The sequence below is a fragment of the Balaenoptera physalus genome (genome assembly GCF_965194825.1).
Source record: "Balaenoptera physalus genome assembly, chromosome: 6".
Lineage (NCBI taxonomy): Eukaryota > Metazoa > Chordata > Mammalia > Artiodactyla > Balaenopteridae > Balaenoptera > Balaenoptera physalus.
The window spans coordinates 62,115,789-62,137,823 of NC_138885.1; the positions used below are offsets into that span (position 1 = coordinate 62,115,789).

The 22,035-nt window shown below is 41.9% G+C and overlaps 1 protein-coding gene across 4 annotated transcripts in view; it reads right to left on the reverse strand.

Moving 5' to 3' along the window:
* STK39 (serine/threonine kinase 39) overlaps positions 1-22,035 on the reverse strand; it is a 304,504-nt gene that overhangs the window by 203,600 nt on the left and 78,869 nt on the right. For all 4 annotated transcript variants that reach the window (XM_082465063.1, XM_082465065.1, XM_082465066.1 and 1 more), the window contains exons 3-5: positions 17,600-17,708; positions 13,769-13,910; positions 12,519-12,574 (exon numbers count right to left, since the gene is read on the reverse strand). In XM_082465063.1, the coding sequence (XP_082321189.1) occupies positions 12,519-12,574; positions 13,769-13,910; positions 17,600-17,708 (307 nt within the window). The remainder of the gene's footprint in view (positions 1-12,518; positions 12,575-13,768; positions 13,911-17,599; positions 17,709-22,035) is intronic.

Below are 22,035 nucleotides of genomic sequence, written 5' to 3' on the forward strand. Positions count from 1 at the left end.
TGAGGAGAGTCACTAAAATATGAGGAACATACATTAAACTCTATTGCTCAGTTTTCTTTTAATTTAAATTTACTACATAGTCACATGTTCATTCATTCATTCAACCACTATTTACTGAGCTCTTACTAAGTACCATTTCCATTCTAAACTCTAGCACTATAGAACAGAAACTCCTGCCTTCATGGAGCTGACTTTAAGTTGGGGCAGGGGTGGGGAGGAGAGATAAACACAGGTAATAAAATTATGAAGCACAATAGACAGCAGTGGTTCCCAGACTTCAGTGTGCATCAGAATCATGAGAGGGCTTCTTAAAATACGGACTGCTGGACCCCACCTCCAGAGTTTCTGACTAAGCAGAAACTAGGGATGGAAGAGGACAGGAATTTGCATTTTTATCAAGCTCCTATGGTGATGCTGATACTGCGATTTGGAATCACACCTTGAGAACCACTAATGTAGAATACATTAATGTGTACAATAAAGATAAAAAGATCAGGGGATGGAGAGTATGGGGCAGAGGCGCTGCAATTCACCATAGGATGCCATCCATGGAAGCCTCACTGATGGGACATGTGAGGTAATGAGTAGAGCATTCCAGATAGAGGGAACAACCCATGCAAAGGACATGAGACAGGAGCATGAGTGGCAAGGAGGCCAGTTTGACTGGAGGAAAGTGAGGGAGAGGAAGGACTAGGAAATGAGGTCAACAAGATAATGAGGAGCTAGATCTTGTAAGGCCCAGTAGGCCACCATTAGGACTTTGACTGAGGTGGAAAGGCATTACAAGGTTTTGAGTAAAGCCATGATACAAGCTGGCTTACTTTAACAGCATCACTCTGGATGCCGTGTAAACAGCTGAGCACACAGGGACAAGGACAGAAGGGGACCTCTTAGGAGGCTACGGTAATAATCCAGGGAAGAGATGATGGTGGCTTGGACCAGGATGACTGCAGGGGAGGTGGGGAGGTGTGGTTGACCATAGCATTTGCTGACAAATTGGACAGGACATGGGGTATAAGAGAAGAAGGGTCAGGAACACTAGACTTCTGCCCTATTACATAGGAGGATAGAGCTGTCATTAAAAGAAGCAGGGAAGACTGTGAGGAGGGCAGTTTGTTGGGGGGCATGGGGATTACAGAGCTTTTCTGTACTGCAGTTATACAATTTTTAGAGCTGAAAGGAAACTTGAGAGCCTAAGAGCCTCACTTTATAGGTGATACATGGTCAGCAAAGAACTTGAGGGAGGGCACAGGGTAAGTTAGTGACCTGGGGGCTAGATAATCCTTGGCTACTGTGTTCTCAAGTGTACTCTGCAAAATCAAGTGTTAAATTATATTACATACGGGGCTTCCCTGGTGGCACAGTGGTTGAGGATCTGCCTGCCAATGCAGGGGACACGGGTTCGAGCCCTGGTCTGGGAAGATCCCACATGCCGCGGAGCAACTAGGCCCGTGAGCCACAACTACTGAGCCTGCGCATCTGGAGCCTGTGCTCCGCAACAAGAGAGGCCGCGATAGTGAGAGGCCCGCACACTGCGATGAAGAGTGGCCCCCACTTGCCACAACTAGAGAACGCCCTCGCACAGAAATGAAGACCCAACACAGCCATAAATAATAAATAAATAAATAAATCCAAAAGTTTAAGAAAAAAAAAATTATATTACATAGAGTGTAAATACATGTTAAATCTATTTAAATTTCCTAAAAATCTCTAATCTACATATGATACAGCAGTAACTTATGAGATGTTATTGATCAAAAATGCCTAGTCCCAAATTACTCATATCTACAATACATATTTAAGATTTATTCCCAGGACAACATATTAAACTGGACCTAGAGTGGCTAACTTAAATTCCTCGGGTATATGCATTTCTCTCCACATACAAATTTTTGAAATTAAATGTCATAGCAAATTGCTGATAGCTGTCTGTTTCACCTGAGCTGTAAACTCCAGGACAGCAGACACGAAGTCTCCATTGCTGACGACAGATCAGCTCAGAGACTGTGCCTGGAACATAGTAAATGTTCAATAAATATCTGTCAACTAACCACCCCAGAGGCATTGAACCCAAACACCTAATGTTCACCTATTCACGAGGGAAGGACTATTTTTGTTAGAACAATTCAAGGTTCTGGGAAACAAAAAGTCAATGAAAACAATAAAAATGACCCAGCAAAGAACTGAGTTGAACTGCTCTGCTCTCAGTCTAAAAACTCTGGAGAGGGTGTGGAGAAAAAGGAACCCTCCTACACTGCTGGTGGGAAGGTAAACTGGTGCAGCCACTAGGGAGAACAGTATGGAGGTTCCTTAAAAAACTAAAAATAGATCTACCGTAAGATCTTGCAATCCCACTTCTGGGCATACAGCCAAAGAAAAGCATAATTCAAAAAGATACATGCACCCCAATGTTCATTGTAGCACTATTTACGTAGCCAAGACATGGAAGTAACCTAAGTGTCCATGGACAGATGAATGGATAAAGAAGATGTGGTGTGTGTGTGTGTGTGTATATATATATATATATATATATATATATATATATATATATATATATATATATATGTATGTATTCAATGGACTCTTAGCCATAAAAAAGAATGAAATAATGTCATTTGCAGCAACATGGATGCACCTAGAGATTATCATACTAAGTGAAGTAAGCTAGACAAAGACAAATATCATGACATCACTTATACGTGGAATCTTGTAAAAATGATACAAATGAACTTATATAAAACAGAAGTAGGCCCGCAGACTTAGAAAACAAACTTATGGTGACAAGAGGGGAAAGGGGGTGTGGGGAGGAATAAATTAGGAGTTTGGGATTAACATATACAAACTGCTATATATAAAATATATAACCAACAAGGACCTCCTATCAATATTTTATAATAACCTATAAGGGAAAAGAATCTGAAAAAAAAAAAAAACAGGTACATACATATGGATAACTGAATCACTTTGTTGTACACCTGAAACTAACATGATATTGTACACCAACTAAGCTTCAATTAAAAATAAAAAAAAAAACCTCTTGTTTTCCCCAGACCTCAGCAGCTTGTGGTAATACATGAAATTTAATTTAATAATGACAGTGCAGGCCCTTGAAGACAGAAAGGAAGGGAGGAAGAGAGAGAAAGGGAGGAAAGGAAAGGGGCAGGGGAGGGGAGAAGGGCGGACGGAGGGAGAAGGGTCCTGCTGCACTCTTCCTTGAAGCTCAACCCCATCCCCTTGCAGCTGAACGTGCACAGCTGAGGAAAGATTCCAGCGGGCATACAGAGCAAAGTGGTCCTCCCCCACTGAGTTCACCCAGTAAGATTTCCTTCGACTGCTGCTCAAACAACTGCTACCAGCTGTTAAAGGATGGGAAGCTGCTGAAAATCTCCCCAAGTATTTCTCCCCGATGGTATACAAATGGAAAGGAAAACTAAGTTTCCAGAATTGATTGTATACGCGGTTCACACCAGAGGGTTCACCAAATGGTACCGTTTGTCAAGATCCCGAAATTCAGGAAGCCACATTAATTTGTTGTCTTTATTAACTTAAAGCCCCCCCAAAAAAGGAATAAATGAGAATTTTGGCATAATTTGTTAAACCATAATTCACATAACTATCAAACTTCCTGAAACTCAAAACATATTTTGGTTCACTATAAAGCAATTTATACCCCCCCCAAGATTTTAATTTGCACTGTACTCTATTTTCTGAGTGTGCCCAATGTCTCTTAAATTCATGCTTTTGCTCCACGCTTCCTTGGCTTAATTAATCATTTCATTGCTAGCTGGCTAAGGCAGAGCTTGCCTAAAATCAGAGCTGAAACATGTCTGTTAAAAAACTATTTCAGGCTTAATAAAATGGACATTTCATGTGGAATGATAATTCACTTATTATTATAAATGAAACTATATCCTGAATTGTTTAGATGCATTAGTTGATGTAAATCTCATAACTTTCTGGAGACTAGTTTGGAGAAATTTACTAAATTGAATTATATTTAAAAAAAATTATTTCAGCCTTAAAAATGTGCATTAGTGTATGTGCCTAAATATTTTAAATATTTTCACCTTCCTCTCTGTTAAGGTGACATATTCTTGCTTGTCTGAACTTTCAGCTGTGACTGACACGAGCGCCCCTATCACTGATGGATGCATATGGGTGCAGAGCCTGGCGAGACCACTCAGATCACATTGGCCAAAAGGTCGTGAACACCTGCCACGTGCCAGGCACTAATAGGGAGTGTTGAGATGAACACCATGGGGTTTCTACCGCTGATAAGTTTTGATATACGGTCTGGAGGGAAAAGGGGGACGTAGAGACCCAATTTCACTATCATGTAATAGGCAATCTAGTTGGAGTGTATTAAGGGCACTTTCAAGCCACCAGGGTAAGGTGCTTAATGCAGCAAGAATGGGGGTGGTAGAGGAAAGGATGGGAAGGGCTTTCTCAAGGAAAGAACGCCTTGAACTGAATCGGGAAGGAGAAGAAGTGAGCCAGGTAAAGAAGGGGGATCACAAGAAGTAAAGAGAAAGCACTGGCGGACGAGACTGGAAAAACAGTCAGGGCCTTCATATGCCACATTAGGGAACCGGGGCTTTATTCCACCAGCAACAGTTTTCAACTTTAGGCCAGGTAATCAGATGGTCAGATTTGCATTGCAGATTCTTTACTCCGGTGATATTGAGGAAATTGATGGAAAGAAGAAAGAAAGAGGGAGAGCAAAATGATACGGCAGGCGGTCACGGTCACACGAGGTGCCTTCAACCTCACCTTCCCAACCGCCTCCCTGTGATCTTAGGACACCTTGCATAATTAAAGGGCACGACCCCATTTCAATACAAAAGCAACACGAGCTCACTAATTCTAAAATGGAATGTGCGTTAACTCCTTTAACCCTCTGGTATTTTCACATTGCACAGATGTGGAAACTGAAGCGCAGGGAAGTTGAATAACTTGGCTACAGGTCCAGGATTGGACTCACAGCAGTCAGGTGTCAGAGCCCATGCTCTAGACCAAAGCACCCTTAAATATGGCGACATCATCCTTTCCTGATCCAGTGCCTCATGGGCTTCAGAGCTCTCCTATACTAATCAGAGGCTGCCTCCGGTGCACCTAGGGAGCCCAAACCACCTTGCTTGAAGCAGCAGCCTCTCTTCCCTATAACATGAGAAATATTCCTTTCCGCTCCCCCATCCAAGTACACTTTACCAAAGCCAAAGAACACAGAAGGAACACAAAAGAACCCAGCAGCTATGGGTATAAAAACTCCACCACCTTGCACTTTCCTCTGGCTCCTTGAGAATAATATCTGAATACTGGAAGCAAGTTAAGTCTAGTTGCAAGTTTTCCTGGCAGAAGTTTTAGTCACAGGGTTTTCAGCATTCAAGAAGCTGACTAAAGCTGAAAATGTATTCGAAGGCTGACTAAGGAAAAAATCTCCCTCCCAGAAAACAGAGATGCTACCCAAAGTCACACCAATGTGCCTTAGACAGTGAAAAACCTAGGGCATAAGCTGATTTGTATGGGCTCAGATACACTGAGATAGATGTGATGGTAACTTTCTAAATTTCTAGGCTGCCATAGTTAGCTAGTACCAGATTTTATTTCTGTCGTGAAAAACTAGGAATGGGAAATTCACATTCACTCACATACACACAACTAAAAGGCAAAAGTAAGTGAAAATGAGCATGAGATCTACCTTACATAATGCAGTTGTATGTTTCTAGAAAGTTCTTCAGAAATCAATCGTTTTGAAATTAACATTTTTAGAGTAGTAGTAGAGTAGATTAGATTAGTCACGTAGTAGAGTAGATTAAGAGTAGTGATTATTTTTTTAAAATCCTAAGATAAATATATTTGTAGTGACCACCCCAAAGAGACCTGTTTTATATGAATTTCTGTTTTAAAATAGCGTCTCTCATAATTCTGGACAAACAGCCTTAGACACTTGCCAGACAAAGCACTAAGCTCTTCCTGACAGTTTATGACAGAGCATCAAATTGGAAAAGAAAATGCTAGGCCGTGGGAAAAGCATGACATTCAAATAGCCACTCCTTCTATCATATTGCAGCAAAATCTATTACACTTACCAAGGCATCCTCTCCAAGTTCATTATTAGGAAGTCTCTCACACTCACACACACACACACACACACACACACACACACACACACATATACACACACACAGGTTTTCTGAGCACAGAAGATCTAACAAGAAGTAAAGCATTTTCTTTTAAACCCTGAGTAGGCAATCCTCAGGTTTTAATTCACTACATTTAACCTGAAGTTTTTTTAGTCTGAAAAGAGTGTTGTGTCACTACCACGCTTAATCCTGCACCAAATGATGCCTAAGATGATGGCTTCTCCCATCCCCTAAAACCCTACCAGTGATGCTGTGAGCAAGGAGGGAAAAGGTGCTGAATATCTTCCTTAGCCCCAAACAGAATCAATTCGCAGAGATGGAGAAGCGCTAGTGATTGCTGTTGGTCTTCCACCAAAAACTGAGATCACTCAAATCCAGATTTAGGGTTGTCTTCCCAGAAAACCCACAGATGCGGCGTCACAGGCTCTGGAGCCAAACTGCCCAAAGCTGAAGCCTGACTCCACCACTTATTCTACACGTGACCCGGGCCACTTACTTCCCTTCTCTGTATCTTAGCTTCTAGCACGTAAAGTAGGCATAATAAGAGCACCTCCCCACGGGGCTGTGGTGAGGCTGAATGAGTCACAGTGCGCTCAGCACACGGAACCAGGCCTGGCACACAGGAAACACTCGATACACGTTAGGTACTGACTTTACAGCCACACTCAATAAAAATATATATAATACCCATGGGATTGGAACTGCTGGAAATAGAACCAAGCATACCAGCGTTATTCACCACACTTTTTGGCTGTATAATAAGGCAAGAGTTTCTAGTGGTCTGAACCTGGCCCCTTAATGTTCCCTTTTCTAATAAAAGGTTCTGAGAAAGAGAATACACACACATGCACGCGCACATATATGTGTGTGTGTATATATACTTATAGAGTGAGTGATCTTTTTTTAATAAAAAATGTTATGTTTTCTATTAGAATAGCAAGAAAACTCTTTTTAAAAGAACACTCGTATTAATACTCTCAAGGTAAACAAACATTACATTCAAAGAAATAAATGCAAAGTTCTCCCCAGTTTAACTCATATTTCAAAAAACAGAGCCTAGAGAGCGTAAAGATGTGAAGGGAAGAGAGTACAAATAATCTGAGTAAAAGCAGTGGATTATTTGTCCAAATATAACAGCCACAAAGAGACGGTCTAGCTCTGCTGTTGCTGTGAGTCTCTGCTTTCAACTCTCCCACCCTCCTCCCCTACACTTCACCCACCCAAGATGCCAGCAAAAGACCTGAGGACCCCTGGTCCGAGTTTTTCAGGCAGTGACCCACTGCCTGACCAAGAAAGTCAAACTCCTGTAACGTGGGGAGACCAGCAGCATCCAGCTCTTCCAAGAAACCATTACAAATGTTTTTGGTTTTTTTTAAGGCAATAATCTTATTTTAGAGTTAAAACCACACAAAAATATGTTAAATACTGTATAAACTCAACGTTATGCTCAGGTTAGAGGACACGGAGAACATTCACTGTGAATTCTAGAAAAGCTATAATGGCTCCAGAGATGTATCAACAGAAAGTGCACACTTAACATGCCTGAGAGCCGACCATTACTCACCGGGAAGTGAGGCTTCCGGGTAACGTCATTACACAAGCACGAAGTCGCACACACAAAAAGGACACCAAGGAAAGCCCGGAACGGTTGTCTACAAAGTCCTCACCACGTGCCAGGCGTTGTCCTAAGCACCACAGACACTGACTCATTTAATCCTCATGACAACCCAAGCGGTGGCTTCCTGCACGGGCCCTTCCGAACCCAGGAGCCGAACATCGCACCCACCAGCTGCTTATACTCAACACCACCACCCAGGGTGAGGAAAAAACCCACAGACCTGAGAGGGAGAGAAAAAGTCAGGAAATCTTACCTCGGGGGATCCCAAGTGAGAAAAAAGAAAAGGACAATGTGCTTCTGAAGGCCCAGAGAAGGAGCTCGGGTCGGTACTCTGACAAGAATAACGGGACGGAGTAACTGGCAGAGTAGCAGATGGTAGAATAAGACAGGGGCTGACCTGCCTCTGCATTTCAAAGGCAGTTCACTGCTGTTTTGACCCTTTTAGTGAGAAATGATCATTTCATCACAAAACAGAGGAAATTAGCTGTGCTTTTTTATCAGCTTAGAGCAAGATTAATGACAAGTTAGCTTCCAAGTTCCATAATTAATAAGCATCCCCTTTTTATAACTCATAAAGCCCCTCAGAGCTGAACCTCCCGCAAGACAAATGTGAGGTACATATGACCTCCAGGCAGTGCGAGAGGGGGTCGGTGCAATCCTGTCAGTTGGAGTAACAGTAGTAGCAGTAGTAACAGTAGAAACAGTAGCAGTAATAGGATTAGCAGTAGCAGCTGCTGCTATTTTCTGTGTGTCTATAATGTGCCAGCCACCGTTATAAGACTGCTAGATACGAAGAGCCTCATTTGATTTCACAAAAAAAGATGAAGTGGGTTATACCTGTATCTCCCTTTAAGGAAACTGAGTCTTTAAGACGTTGAGCCACCTGACCAAGGTCCCAAGAGCTTGAGTGGTAACCTGGGAATTTCAACCAAGCCAGTTGATCTCAGAGATTATCTTCTTAACAGCTAGACTATCTGATGCTGGACGGTTTGAAGCTTTCAGTTGTTTAGTTGAAGTCTTTTCTTCATAATGCCCCTAGCCTGTGGGATAAAGGCCACTCTCTAGAGGAAGGACAAGATACGCATACATAAGGCACTAACTTAGATGACTCAAGAACAAAAGTCAGCATCAATAATGATAAAAGCCTCCAGAGCAAGGAGGGGAAAGAGAGGTGAATCAAGAATCGGCCAAAGACTGATGAGGACAAAAGCCAGGTGATGGGTACCAGAGGATTCTTCCTACTCTTCTCTACTTTGGGCTACGTTTGATAACTTCCATAATAAAAGGTTTAAAAATGGCTCCGACTTACTGCGAGTTCATTAAGTTTGTTGAGTCATTTCTTTTCATTTGTTTTACTAGGTCATACTTCGACATGGTTCAAAATTCAAAATGTTATAAAAGGTCTATACTAAGCAGTCCACCCCTGCTCCCACTGCCATTATCCTTCTAATGTTTCTTTATATAGAGAGATATTCTTATTTCTCCCCATTTCTTTCACAAAAGGTGGCATATTATATACATTGTATTTCACCTTATTGTGTTCACTTAACCATGTAGCCTGGTGATTTTTTTTCATGTCAGTGTACAGAGAACTTTTCATTCTCCATTGGTAGGTCTTCCATAGTGAAGATACACCATATACCATCTTTAACTGGGACACCTCCGTTGTTCCCAATCTCTCGCTATCACGATAAATAAGCTTAAACTGTCTTTTCCTGTCTATTGCCATTTTGGGGGTCACACTAAGCATTTCTCACATTCATTTACTTAATGCAACAACAGTAAGCAAGGGTGGATCCAGGCTTCATGGGACATAAAGCTTATACAATTTGGAAGATCCTCTGTAAAACAGAGAATACAAAATTATGAGTACAAAATTAGGTATAAATGTGTATATTTCTTTAAAATTAAAAATTCAGGGACTTCCCTGGTGGTCCAGTGGGTAAGACTCTGCACTACCACTGCAGGGAGGCTCGGGTTCGATCCCTGGTCAGGGAACTGAGATCCCGCATGCCACGCGGCACGACCAAAAAATTCTTTTTTAATTTTAAAAAGGGACTTCCCTGGTGGTCCAGCGGGTAAGACTCCACACTCCCAATGCAGGGGGCCTGGTTCCATCCCTGGTTGGGAAACTAGATCCCGCACGCATGCCGCAACTAAGAAGTCCACATGCCACAGCTAAAGATCCCACATGCTGCAACTAAGACCTGGCGCAGCCTAAATAAATAAATAAATATTTTTAAAAAAAATTTTAAAAATTCATTACCAATTCACTGGAGTTTTTTTTTTAATAAATTTATTTATTTTTGGCTGCTTTGGTTCTTCGTTGCTGTGCGTGGCTTTCTCTAGTTGTGGGGAGCAGGGGCTACTCTTTGGTGCAATATGCGGGCTTCTCATTGTGCTGGCTTCTATTGTTGCGGAGCACGGGCTCTAGGCACGTGGGCTTCAGTAGTTGTGGCACGGGGGCTTCAGTAGTTGTGGCTCGCAGGCTCTAGAGCACAGGCTCAGTAGTTGTGGCACACGGGCTTAGTTGCTCCGCAGCATGTGGGATCTTCCCGGGCCAGGGCTCGAACCCGTGTCCGCTGCATTGGCAGGCAGATTCTTCACCACTGAGCCACCAGGGAAGCCCTTCACTGGAGTTTTAAAGATTAAGGTCCTTTCTTCTAGGACCTTTTTAGACAATTTAATAAAAATGCCTGTATAGAAATACCTCCCGACTGCAAACTGGCATCTCCTCTCTACCTAGAACACTCTGTAACTCCCAAAAACACATTGCACTTACAGGGGCCTGAATCCTATGATTCAACAGATGCACAGGAAATCCACGTCTTCCTGAATGATAGGCATTATCATCACCATCTCACAGATGGGGAAACTGAGGCTTAGAGATCCAATAACTTGCCCCATGTTGCACAGTGGGTAGTAAATTGGGCCTGTTTGATTCCAAAGCCTTTGTGCTTAACTGACACAAGGAGTGCCTCCCCAGCGGTCTTGAACTTGACTAAATTTATCTTTTCAAAGGGGAGGACTAATACAAGATAACACTTCCATTATTAGTTCCCTAGGGAAGAAACATTTGATCTGAAACAAATTCTCAGTTTCCCTTTTGTATTTTCAAGACATCTTGTCTCTTCTTTAAAAAAATAACTCAGTGAGGGTCCCCGTAAGTGTACCTAACTAAATACAGAGCCTAAGGTCAGCATCATGCTCGCCATACAGGCCAGGGCATCACCTGACTGGTCCTCTGGTACCAAGAGAGGGGCAAACAATGAAACAAAGAGATGACTCAAGGCTTATCCTTTGTGTTGAGGGTGTGTTTGTTTTCTGCTGAACTCTCACATTTCTAGTAATAACCCCAGATCCTCAGATTTGTCTAGAAACAAGAGTGGGACCAAGAATTGCCATCAACTTTGTTCTAATAACTAGACATGTAAAGACCCTAAACCTATGCTAGAAGGTAGAACTCTTCCACTCCAACTCAAATACAAGCAGATTAGGCTGATTCAACATCTTCAACATTTCTTCAACAACACAAGCTAGATGGCTGATCTTCACACCAAGGATGTTGGCAGGACGTGCTGCTGGTGATATTTAATGCCCGGAAGCCAGAAGGCTGAACACCCTGCGATGACAGGGACAGTCCAGTACAGAGAAGGACTGTCCAGCCAAAAATGCCCAAAGCAATGATGGCTGAGAGGATGCTGAGACAGACCTTCCCAGACGGGGGCGTAAAACAAGAGTTGATATGAACATGGCTACATTTTAAACCAGGCCTTTCAGGCTATTCTAGGAGCATTAACAAAACGAGAGGTTCTGCACATAGAAGGCTCCTGTCTGATGTTCTCACTCGTTTGACCTTTACTGCCTTGCCATGCCTATCAACTGTCAAGAATCTCCATGAAGGGTCAGATTTAAGAGCAAAATAAGCCCTAGATTTTAAGAGTTCACAATTCTTTCAGCTACCTCTTGAGAAATGAAAGGTTTAAAATTAATGTGTACAATGGTTTTAAACTTTCAAACTCATCCAAAAACTCTCAAAAGTGCTTCTTACAGTTATATAAATATCACCATTATTCAATCTGGAAGGTAGAAAATATAAAAATATTAAAAGTAAAATTGTTCTTTATTAAAAGGCCACATTCTAAAATAGCAGGAAAACATGTTATACCTCAGACCGAAACATTCTATGATAGGGTAGCCCAGATACAGTGGTACATACAATGGAATACTACTCAGCCACTAAAAAGAATGAAATTTTGCCATTTGCAACAACATGGATGGACTTGGAGGGTATTATGCTAAGTGAAATAAGTCAGACAGAGACAGACAAATACTGTATGATATCACTTATATGTGGAATCTAAAAAATAAAACAAACTAGTGAATATAACTAAAAAGAAGCAGACTCACAGATATAGAGAACAAACTAGTGGTCACCAATGGGAAGAGGGAAAGGGGGAGGGCCTGTATAAGGGGTACAAACTACTATGTATAAAATAAGCTACAAGGATACACTGTACAACATAGGGAATATATCCAATATTTTATAATAACCATAAATGGAGTATAACCTTTAAAAATCGTGAATCACTACACTGTACACCTGTAACTTACGTAATATTGTATGTCGACTATACTTCAATTTAAAAACACGGATTACATGCAATTTGTTCATTTCTTAGGAACAAGTCTACATTCTTTGAAGCCCTAACACTTCTGTAAACAGGTAAAGAATGTTTTATCTTTGTCAGCTTTACCTGCTATTTGTACTGAGCCATCCTCACCCAGAAGAATATTACCAGCTTTCAAATCCCTATTAGAAAAAAAAAAAAAAAAAGGAAAATTTAATTGTGGAGTACAGACATTATATTCACTCAGGGAGATTTTAATACATATCATACAATGGAGATGTTTGCCAAAATTATTATTTTATAAATATTAAAATTATATCACAGATTTTAAAAGTTACAAAGGTACATTGTGATTTTATAGTTTGCTCCTGGGGGATGATTAGGATTTTAGTAACAAATAGTTTATGTGATATCATTATCCAGATTTAATTAAAACAATAATGAGTAGATTATTTCATGTTACAGAGTTAGAGACGGCCATATACACACAATACTATCATTTTATCAAGAACTAAAGCCCAGTCTATGTAAAGCTGTTCTACTTCCACTTAAATGTGTCTGTGATGCAGTTTCCAATCAATCCCCTCAGTCTCTGAAACAGTGGATTTGATCAGTCTCTCCTCTGGGGAGATACTGATGGTAAATACTAATTACAATACTCTGTAACGTATTTCTTCACTATATAGAAGTTGTGCTGAGTAGTCTTAACACTTAAGAAAAATGACAATTTACAATTTATAAGTTTGCTTTCTAAAGTAATATTTTTTCTAATTATTGAAAGACATAGTAGATACCATTAAACATATAGCTCACTTATAGCTCAGGGCAAGGGAATTGCAATATTCATATTACTGGTAAATGGTTATTTACTTGCAACAATTCCTAAGAGCCCAAGGAGCACTAACCCGTTTGAAGCATCAGGCACTCATATGCGATGCTGTTTAGCTATTTAAAGAATTAGCATTTTATGTCACAAAAGAGACGAAATCAGTGCCTCCCCTCCTTCTCTTCCACCACCATGTCAAAAATAATTAACATATTAAATGTTTGGAACACTCTCGCCTGTATTAGAAAGTTAGAGATGCTATCCAGTTCAAATGAGTATAAAATGTAAACGGACTTTTTTTTTGAGTCCCCACAGTACTTTCTATAGTCTACTCTTATTTCAGTGAAAGCAGATAAACCAATATACCAAAATAATTCATCAAAACTTGTTCTCTTGTTTCGTTCTTAAGTACTTTTTTCCCATCTGTTTAACCTACCTAAGTTAGAGATATGTCAATACCTACCTGTGAGGTGTGTTTCCTTAGTATTCTTTACTAACTAGGACTAAAGACATGAACAGCTGAATTTAAACATCTCTGCAGGGGTCATACCTGTGAATCTGACCATTTCTGTGTAGATAGTCTAAGCCTTCCAAAACCTCTTTAAGAATTGTTGCTATTATTGCCTCTTCCAGAACTCCGTTCTTGTGTTCTCCTCGGTTAATGATGTATTTTATGATATCCAACATTGAACCTAAGTGGACAGACAGAAGAATTGAACAACTGTATAAGCACCTTCGTTACCTTTCCAGAATAGTCCTCCCTATTTAAAAAACTAAACGACGGACTTCCCTGGTGGTCCAGTGGTAAAGGATCCGCCTTACAATGCAGGGGACGTGGGTTCAATCCCTGGTCAGGGAACTGAGATCCCACATGCCGCAGGGCAACGAAGCCTGAGAGCCACAACTACTGAGCTCGCGCACCTCAACGAGAGAGCCCGTGTGCCGCAAACTACAGAGCCCACGCACCCTGGAGCCTGCGCGCCACAACTAGAGAAGAGAAAGCCCACACGCCACAAGTAGAGAGAAGCCACAACGAAGACCCGGCATGCCTCAACAAAGATCCCGTGTGCCGCAGCTAAGACCCGACGCAGCCACAAATAAATAAATAAATAAATAATTTTTTTAAAAAATCCTTAAAAAAATAAAAAGCTAAACGAGAACAACAAAGTATAGTTTTCATTTGTTTATTTAACACAAATATTCCCAAGGCACACAAACAATTGCATGGTAGCCCGTGACCAGAAAAACACTAAATCCAAGTTTGCAAGCACACATCCAGCTGAACTTAATGAGAGGGATTCTGGGTCACGAAGCAGAAGACTGTTCACGGCCACTTCACAGTTAGTCCCTTTTCCGTAGACATGCAATTGGTTACAGTTAGTCCCTTTTCTGTAGACATGCAACTGGTTACAGATTAAAAGAGGGTTCAGGATGTCTAAACTGAAAAAGAAAGGAACAAGAGACCTGGAGAAAAGACAGCAGGGAACTGCTGAGAGAAAGAAGCACAGTTTTTCCTTAACCTCAGGTAGGAGGAGAGAAAAAATGTCTGTTGCCTTTAGACCCCTGCTTATAACCAGAAGATTCCTTTCTGTGACTCTAGGCAATCTTCACTTACATTTACTTGAGGGGTGATGTACAGAGTTTAATAATAAAGAAATAAATACATAGTATTTTGTTACTATAAACAGATTAGTGTCCTTGGCACTGTGAATTCATGGTTCAACACATGTTAATTAATATTCCAAACTTCCCGGTCACCTTAAGAGCCATAATTACCTGGGGGTTCAACACTTCTGAAGAGTTACCAAACAGCCTGTCTCAGGACCTGAATTTGGCTCCAGGCTCTCCCTGATTTAACTAAGAGGACTGAGTTTCCCATCAGATATTACTACACCAGGATAGCCACCTGCCACTCAGTAAGAGATTTGATGTAATAAAATAATATAGAAGAAAACAAATGCACATCTTTCCCCTCAGGGAGAAACAAAACATCTCTTTATTCACTGACTCTTGGATTTGGGGATCATTTAGAAAACGATACTTCCAAAAACATTTTAATTTTTTTCTTTTAAGGATATACCATACCAGGCACGCATGCATTTCTGGCCTGCTGAAAGCAAAATGAGCCACAGGCTACATCTGCCCACAGTCCCCTTACCTGTGGAAACCTGTTCCTCTTACCTAGGGCCATGGGGAGACTAAATTGGATTCTTTTAAAAAGACAATGAAATTTTCTATCCAGTCCTTAGGAAAGGGCAGAGGGGATATTCTCAAGCTTATAAAAGGTTAATTGGGATAAAAATAAAGAGAGGAATTAAAATCCACAGGGCCCCAGGTCACCAGAATTTCTTGTTTCCTCAGTTAGTGGACCCCCCTACAAGAAGAGACCAGGTTCAGATCATCTTATCAATAAAGCACCATCCTCAGCAGAACCAAGAAGCAGTCCTGATACTCAGCGTTGCAGTAGGCGCCAACGGGCTTCCTTTTTCCTTCCATTTTTCTTTTCCTTTTTAATTAAAAGCCAGAGTCAGCAGTCAAGGAAACAATAACTAATAGGACTGACAAGACTGGGAACAGAACCGGACTAAGCTCTCCCAGGCTCCCTACCGAGACCTACACAAGCAGACCCAAGGCAACTACAATGCCTTCGTCATCTCATTGCAGGGCCTCTGCTGGATCCAAGACAGTTTCTCTAAAAAAAAAAATTAAAAGTTGTGATGCTGCCTTGATTCAGCCTTAGCTGAACTGGGTCTGCAGATAAAAATGGGCTCCACCAAATAAACTCTGCACCGTCAGTTCCGGCTTCGTCCAGGTACCACCAAATGTTCTCCTCTACTCCTAACCATACTTCACGTCTCGGTAAGATGGATATACAGGGAGGCACGCCCTGCAGAGAGAACACATGAGAGGTATGGGGATGCTGGGTATTAGGAAGGAATCCCTCGGGCTTTCTCAGCTCCAGTTTTCGGGTCTGTAAAATGAAGGTGATGATACTTGTGGCGCAGGGTAGCTTTTACGTGTACAGATCCCAGCACTAACAGGCACGGCGTGTGTGGCCTTGGGCAAGCAGCCTAACTCTCTTGAGCTCCGGTGCCCTTTCTGAAACACAGGGATCATGGCACCTGCCATGCAATGGTGTTGTCCAGATTACAATGAAATAAAGTCAGTAAATCGCCTGGCACAGGATCCAGCCACGGAGGAAGTGTTCAAGAAAATTAACCGTTATCGTTATCCTCCCTTATCAAAGAGTGACGTTAAAAGATTAAAAGAGATAAAATACAGGAATGGGAAAGTGTCTTATAAATTTAATTGACCATGGCTTTTTTTTTAAATAATTTTAATTAATTAATTTATTTATTTTTATTTTTGGCTGTGCTGGGTCTTCGTTTCTGTGCGAGGGCTTTCTCTAGTTGTGGCAAGTGGAGGCCACTCTTCATCGCGGTGTGCGGGTCTCCCACTATCGCGGCCTCTCCTGTTGCGGAGCACAGGCTCCAGACGCGCAGGCTCAGTAGTTGTGGCTCACGGGCCAGTTGCTCTGCGGCATGTGGGATCCTCCCAGACCAGGGCTCGAACCCGTGTCCCCTGCACTGGCAGGCAGACTCTCAACCACTGCGCCACCAGGGAAGCCCCCCCATGGCTTTTTTAACTTCAGTGATCTGAGGCTAGAGAGGCAAAGTTCCTTCACCTTCCCACATGCTTTCTTCATGAAATCCACAATCTAAAACTACACTGTCCAGTACCATAGGCCACCGGCCACCTGAGGTTATTTAAATGTAAGCTAATTAAAATTGAATAGAAATTCAGTCCCTGGGTAACACTAGCCACATGTCAAATGTTTAAGAGCCACTAGTAGAAACTGGATAGCACAGCCGCAGAACATTTCCATCACCACGGATCTTTAGTAAACTGCACTGAAATAACTCATTATATTACAATGTGTTAAAGACTTGAATAATGTTAAGAATGAAGGCTTTAAAGAGGAAGGATTGGTTAACTTTTCTGAAGAGAGTAAGGGGTGGCTACAGAGAGGATGGGGACTTTCAGGACTTGAGCACGTGGAGAAGGATAGACAGACATCTGGGGCTAAGGAGCAGCACAGAGACATCAGAGGGCAGAAGGCATTCGGGGAGTCTCACCCACACCTAGAAGGCTGGGGTAAAAGAGGACACAAGTTATTCTACAAGTTAAGCTGAATTATGAAAGGCTTTGAATATCAATGTGAAGAAATCCAGACTTTACTCTCCAGGCAAATAATAAACCAAGAAAACGTTTAAATACGGGAATAAGGGGATCAAATCTAAAGTCTTATTCAATATGCTGACTCGCACAAAAGGAAAAAAAGAAAACAAGCAAGCAAACAAAAATGACAACATCCACTTACCTCCACTTAGTAATTTCATGACCAGCCAAAGTTCATCTTTTACCACAAAAGAGGTGTAATAGGTCACTACGTTGGGATGGCTGCACTGACTCATGGCTTGAATTTCTTTCTATAAAAAGAGCAAAACATGACATGTACCATGGGGTGAAAATCAGGAAGCAAGACACAAGTGAACGACAGTTGAATATCTGGGTAACTTTCCTACTTAAAGCACACCTGGGCGAGGGGCTGCCTAAGCCATTACTTCACAGAAACCACACGAGAACGAACTCTCTCACCCTCGTTATCAACGTGCTAGAATTAGGAAGGCCTCTACAGGAGACCCCAGAGCCCTGAGGACCAGCCACAGGACAGAGGAACTTCAGATCAGCACACAGCCCCATAACCCCCCCCAGCCGCCATATGTGATAAGTGCCTCCTACCTGAACCCAAAGCCTCGACAGAGAGATAAAAGATTGGTGAGCTATTAGGAGACCTGGGTCCTGGTGCCAACCTGAACCCTGGTGCTCCTCACTCATCCAAAAAGGGGCAACCAAACTGCTTGTTTCTCAGGACTGCTGTGATGGTACATGAAAAACTACCTATAAAGATGCTAGAGTATCATTTCCCAAACTATCTTCCATGGTAGATATTCCATCAAGGAAAAGAGCAAGGTGGGGGTGGGAGGGGCAGCTGGTAAAACGAAATAAGCTTGGGCAACATCAGATACTACATCTCAGTTTACAGGCGTCACGTCACAGGGTATGCTAGTACTGTCAAAGGCTCTGAGAAGTCCTGCAGTAGATAAACTGTCATAGTTGAATCCACAGGAACAATGCAGGAAAATAATGCTTTGTGGGTCACAGTTTAGAAAAGAGTTTTATCAAAAGACAAAACAACAAAGCTTTGAAACCAAACAAATGGGCAACTTCAATAAGCCACAGTTTTCTGCAATACTCAAGTTCATGTTGGTTTTGGTTTGCTGTTTTAAGTTACCGCCAGATGACTCCTATACAATGTCAGTCGAATGCTAACCCTCAATCAAAGGTACCAGACCAGTGTAACTCACTTTCAAGGTGCTGACCAAAAGCCACAAGAATAACCTAAATCGTCACAGAAACCTCACTTATGTTATTATGTATTTATGATGAAATAAAAGTGTATCTGTGCATCCTGTAAATATTTTCAATAATGAGTGTCTACTTTGCATTAACTTAAAGTTGCCAACCAGAATATTCCAATTTGAGCTGCTATCCTTATATATCCAGTACTACTTTCATCCTCAAATTACTAAGATGACCCTACATGTCAATTAACTTGGCCTAAATACCATGACATATAACACATATACGCATCTTAATACATGCATTTATTTAGGTGCTTTTTATCATGGATAAACTTGTAAGAAAATCACTAATTTTTCTATTTTCCTTTCATTATATGACAACACTTCCCCTTCATCATTTTCCTCATCCACTTAACTGATCACAGGTTTTCTAAATCTAACACTTTTCAATTCAGCACCTCCTGTCCTTTGAAGAAGATCTGAAACCTGAGGTCCAGTTTCCATCTGTTTCTGGTGTTAGGTTTTGATAGCGTAAGACGCTTCTGAAGGAGAAATGGAACACTGACCAGCATTCCTATTTCAAGTGGCTAGCATCTGCTCGTTGTGGGGATGGTGCACTTTGAAGGCCCGCAGCTCTATGTAGGGTCCGGTTTAAACAGATGCCCCCGTTATTCACAGAAATGAGAATACTGTTTCTTCAAAGTATGTGTGCTCTGCATTTTCACCGTTTTATATCCGATGTAAATGAACGCCTTTCTAGCTTTCTAACACCAAACTTTTAAATCATTAAAGCATACAATCAACAACCGGTGCTCATATGAAAGGAAATTCTTTTGCATGGAAGCAAAGTCGGGTCAGAGTCTGGAAAAACACATTTTTTTTTTTAGACCTTTGCATTTAGATGGCCAGTATCACTTCCTACCCAGAGGATCAGATTCTCTGAGATGATAGCAGTGAGCTAGTGTGTGTGTGTGTGTGTGTGTGTGTGTGTGTGTGTGTGTGTGTGTGTGTGTGTGTGTGTGTGTGTGTGTGTGTGTGTGTGTGTGTGTGTGAGAGAGAGAGAGAGAGAGAGAGAGAGAGAGAGAGAGAGAGAGAGAGAGAGAGAGAGAAACTCTTTTAATTAACCTATGGAGAAACTGTTTTAGAAAGCCTATGGATGTAACTTATCAAATTCTATTCCTTCAAATTTCAGGGCCTTAGAGGTACCAGCTGGATATTTAAAAGTCCTGAGGATTTAAAAAAAAAAAAAAAAAAAAGAAGAGACACAGATACTGCCACTACTAATAAACCCCCATGAGCAGTATAAGGGCAGATCAAAGAAGAGGTGGGTCCTGAGAAGAGAGGTGGGACTTGCATCAGTCTGACCACTCATAATCTCACTGCCCTCTTCACCGCTTGGCCAGGGGTCCATATTCCCCACTCCTACACCACCTATTTTACTACACAGCCTTTCCATGCAGTAGAGCCTCTAATGTGTAAAGACACGATGAAACTCGCCTTAGGGAAAAACACTGGTCACTCTGCCTTGGGATATGACCTGTGCTATCACTGAACCCCCATATTAAGTAATATTTCCACAAATGGGGTAGAAATACACTTTTAAAAAGGAAGAAATAGGTGTTATACCGGCCTATCCAACCCTTAAATTAATTTATATATAAACCTTTTGTTTAGTTGCCTTTTAGAGAGATACAAAATTTTTATACAGTTTCCCCTTGAACAACATAGGGGGCGCCGACCCTTCGTTCATCAAAAATCCTCCCTAGGTATCCAAGGTTTCATTCCTCCGTGTCCTCGGATTCAACCAACCAGTCGTGTAGTACTATAGTATTCACTATTGAAGAAAACGAGTATAAGGGGACCTCCACAGTTCAAACCTGCATTGTTCAGGGGTCAACTGTATTTATAATTTTGCTATGGTCTGCACATTTGTGTCCCTACAAAATTCCTAAGCTGATGGTATTAGGAAGTGGGGCCTTTGGGAGGTGATTAGGTCATGAGGGTGGAGCCTTCATGAATGAGATTAGTGCCCTTATAAAAGAGACCTCAGAGAGCCAGCTCACCCCTTCCACCACGTGAGGAAGCAGAGAGAAGTCTGCAGCCTGGAAGAGGACCCCCATCCAGCCAGGCTGGCACCCTGACCTCAGACTTCCAGACTCCAGAACTGTGAGAAATAAGTTTCTTTGTTTATAAGCCACCTGGTCTATGGTATTTTGTTCTAGCAGCCCAGACACACCAAGACAATTTTATATATTTTTTATAATTTGAAAAATATAACTATTACTTAAATCAAATATTCTTTCCACAGAACTACTCTCCCCATTTTCTTTCAACAGTGATGATGGTTGCTATATGAATCCTTTCTTGGTAACAGTCTATCAACTAAATTATCCAAGCTTTTCCCAGTGCCTTAACTTTACCCACATGGGTAGGCAAAGCCATTTACCCCCAAACATACTCATCCCTTCCATCCCTAAAAGTAACCAAAGTATTGCCCAAAGATGAATAAATGGATGAAAAAAAATCCTTTTTATCCAATTCTTCCTACAGAATGACTGGGTTCCAACACTCTATTCCCTTAATTAGGGCACAATCCACGGAAGATGTGTGACTTAGAGCAGCACTTCTCAAACCTGAATGTGCACACAGATCACCTGTGGACCTTGTGAAAATGCAGATTCTGATCCAGTAGGTCTGGGGTGGGGCCTGAGATTCTGCATTTCTAAGTGGCTTCTAACTGATGCGGATGCTTCGGGCCCAGAAACCAGACTTTGAGTGACAAAGTGGCAGAAGGCAGGCAGACAGGCCCTCGGGTGGAGGGGATGTGAAAGGAAGGAGCACAGACAACTGGCTGCAACCCAGGCCCTGGGGTTGGAAGGGTAGGAGAGCGGGCCCGGTGGCGAGGCCTGGCTGAGTGAGACCTCGTGAAAGGGGTAGGAGGCAAAGCTGGAAATCAGGGAGATCATGGGATTACAGTGGTTTGAATTTCACAACTACAGGAAAGGGTAGAAAATTCAAAGCGAGAGAAAAACATGAGGTCAAAGTTGGAAGAACTCACAGAACTCTGAAACCCAGGCAACACATTTGCCAAAACTATAGTCAAGGAATGTAACACAGTGGCTCCCTTGGAAGTCTCGTGAAATCAGACTCAGACGTGTCATCAAGTGCCAAACCAAGCTACGGCACGGTATTTAAGCTTCCCTGTGGCTTGAAGAGCTGGATCTGCTCTTGCAGCTTCACCTGAAACGCGGTACAAGTGAAATTTCACACGAGTGGGAAAACCGACCTAAAATGGGGCAGCGAGTAAAAACCCTTTCCATCTGCTAACCCCAAAGTGGCAGCCACAGCAGCGTCTCTGCTGGGAGCGACGTGGGCTAAAGGCAGATCAAAG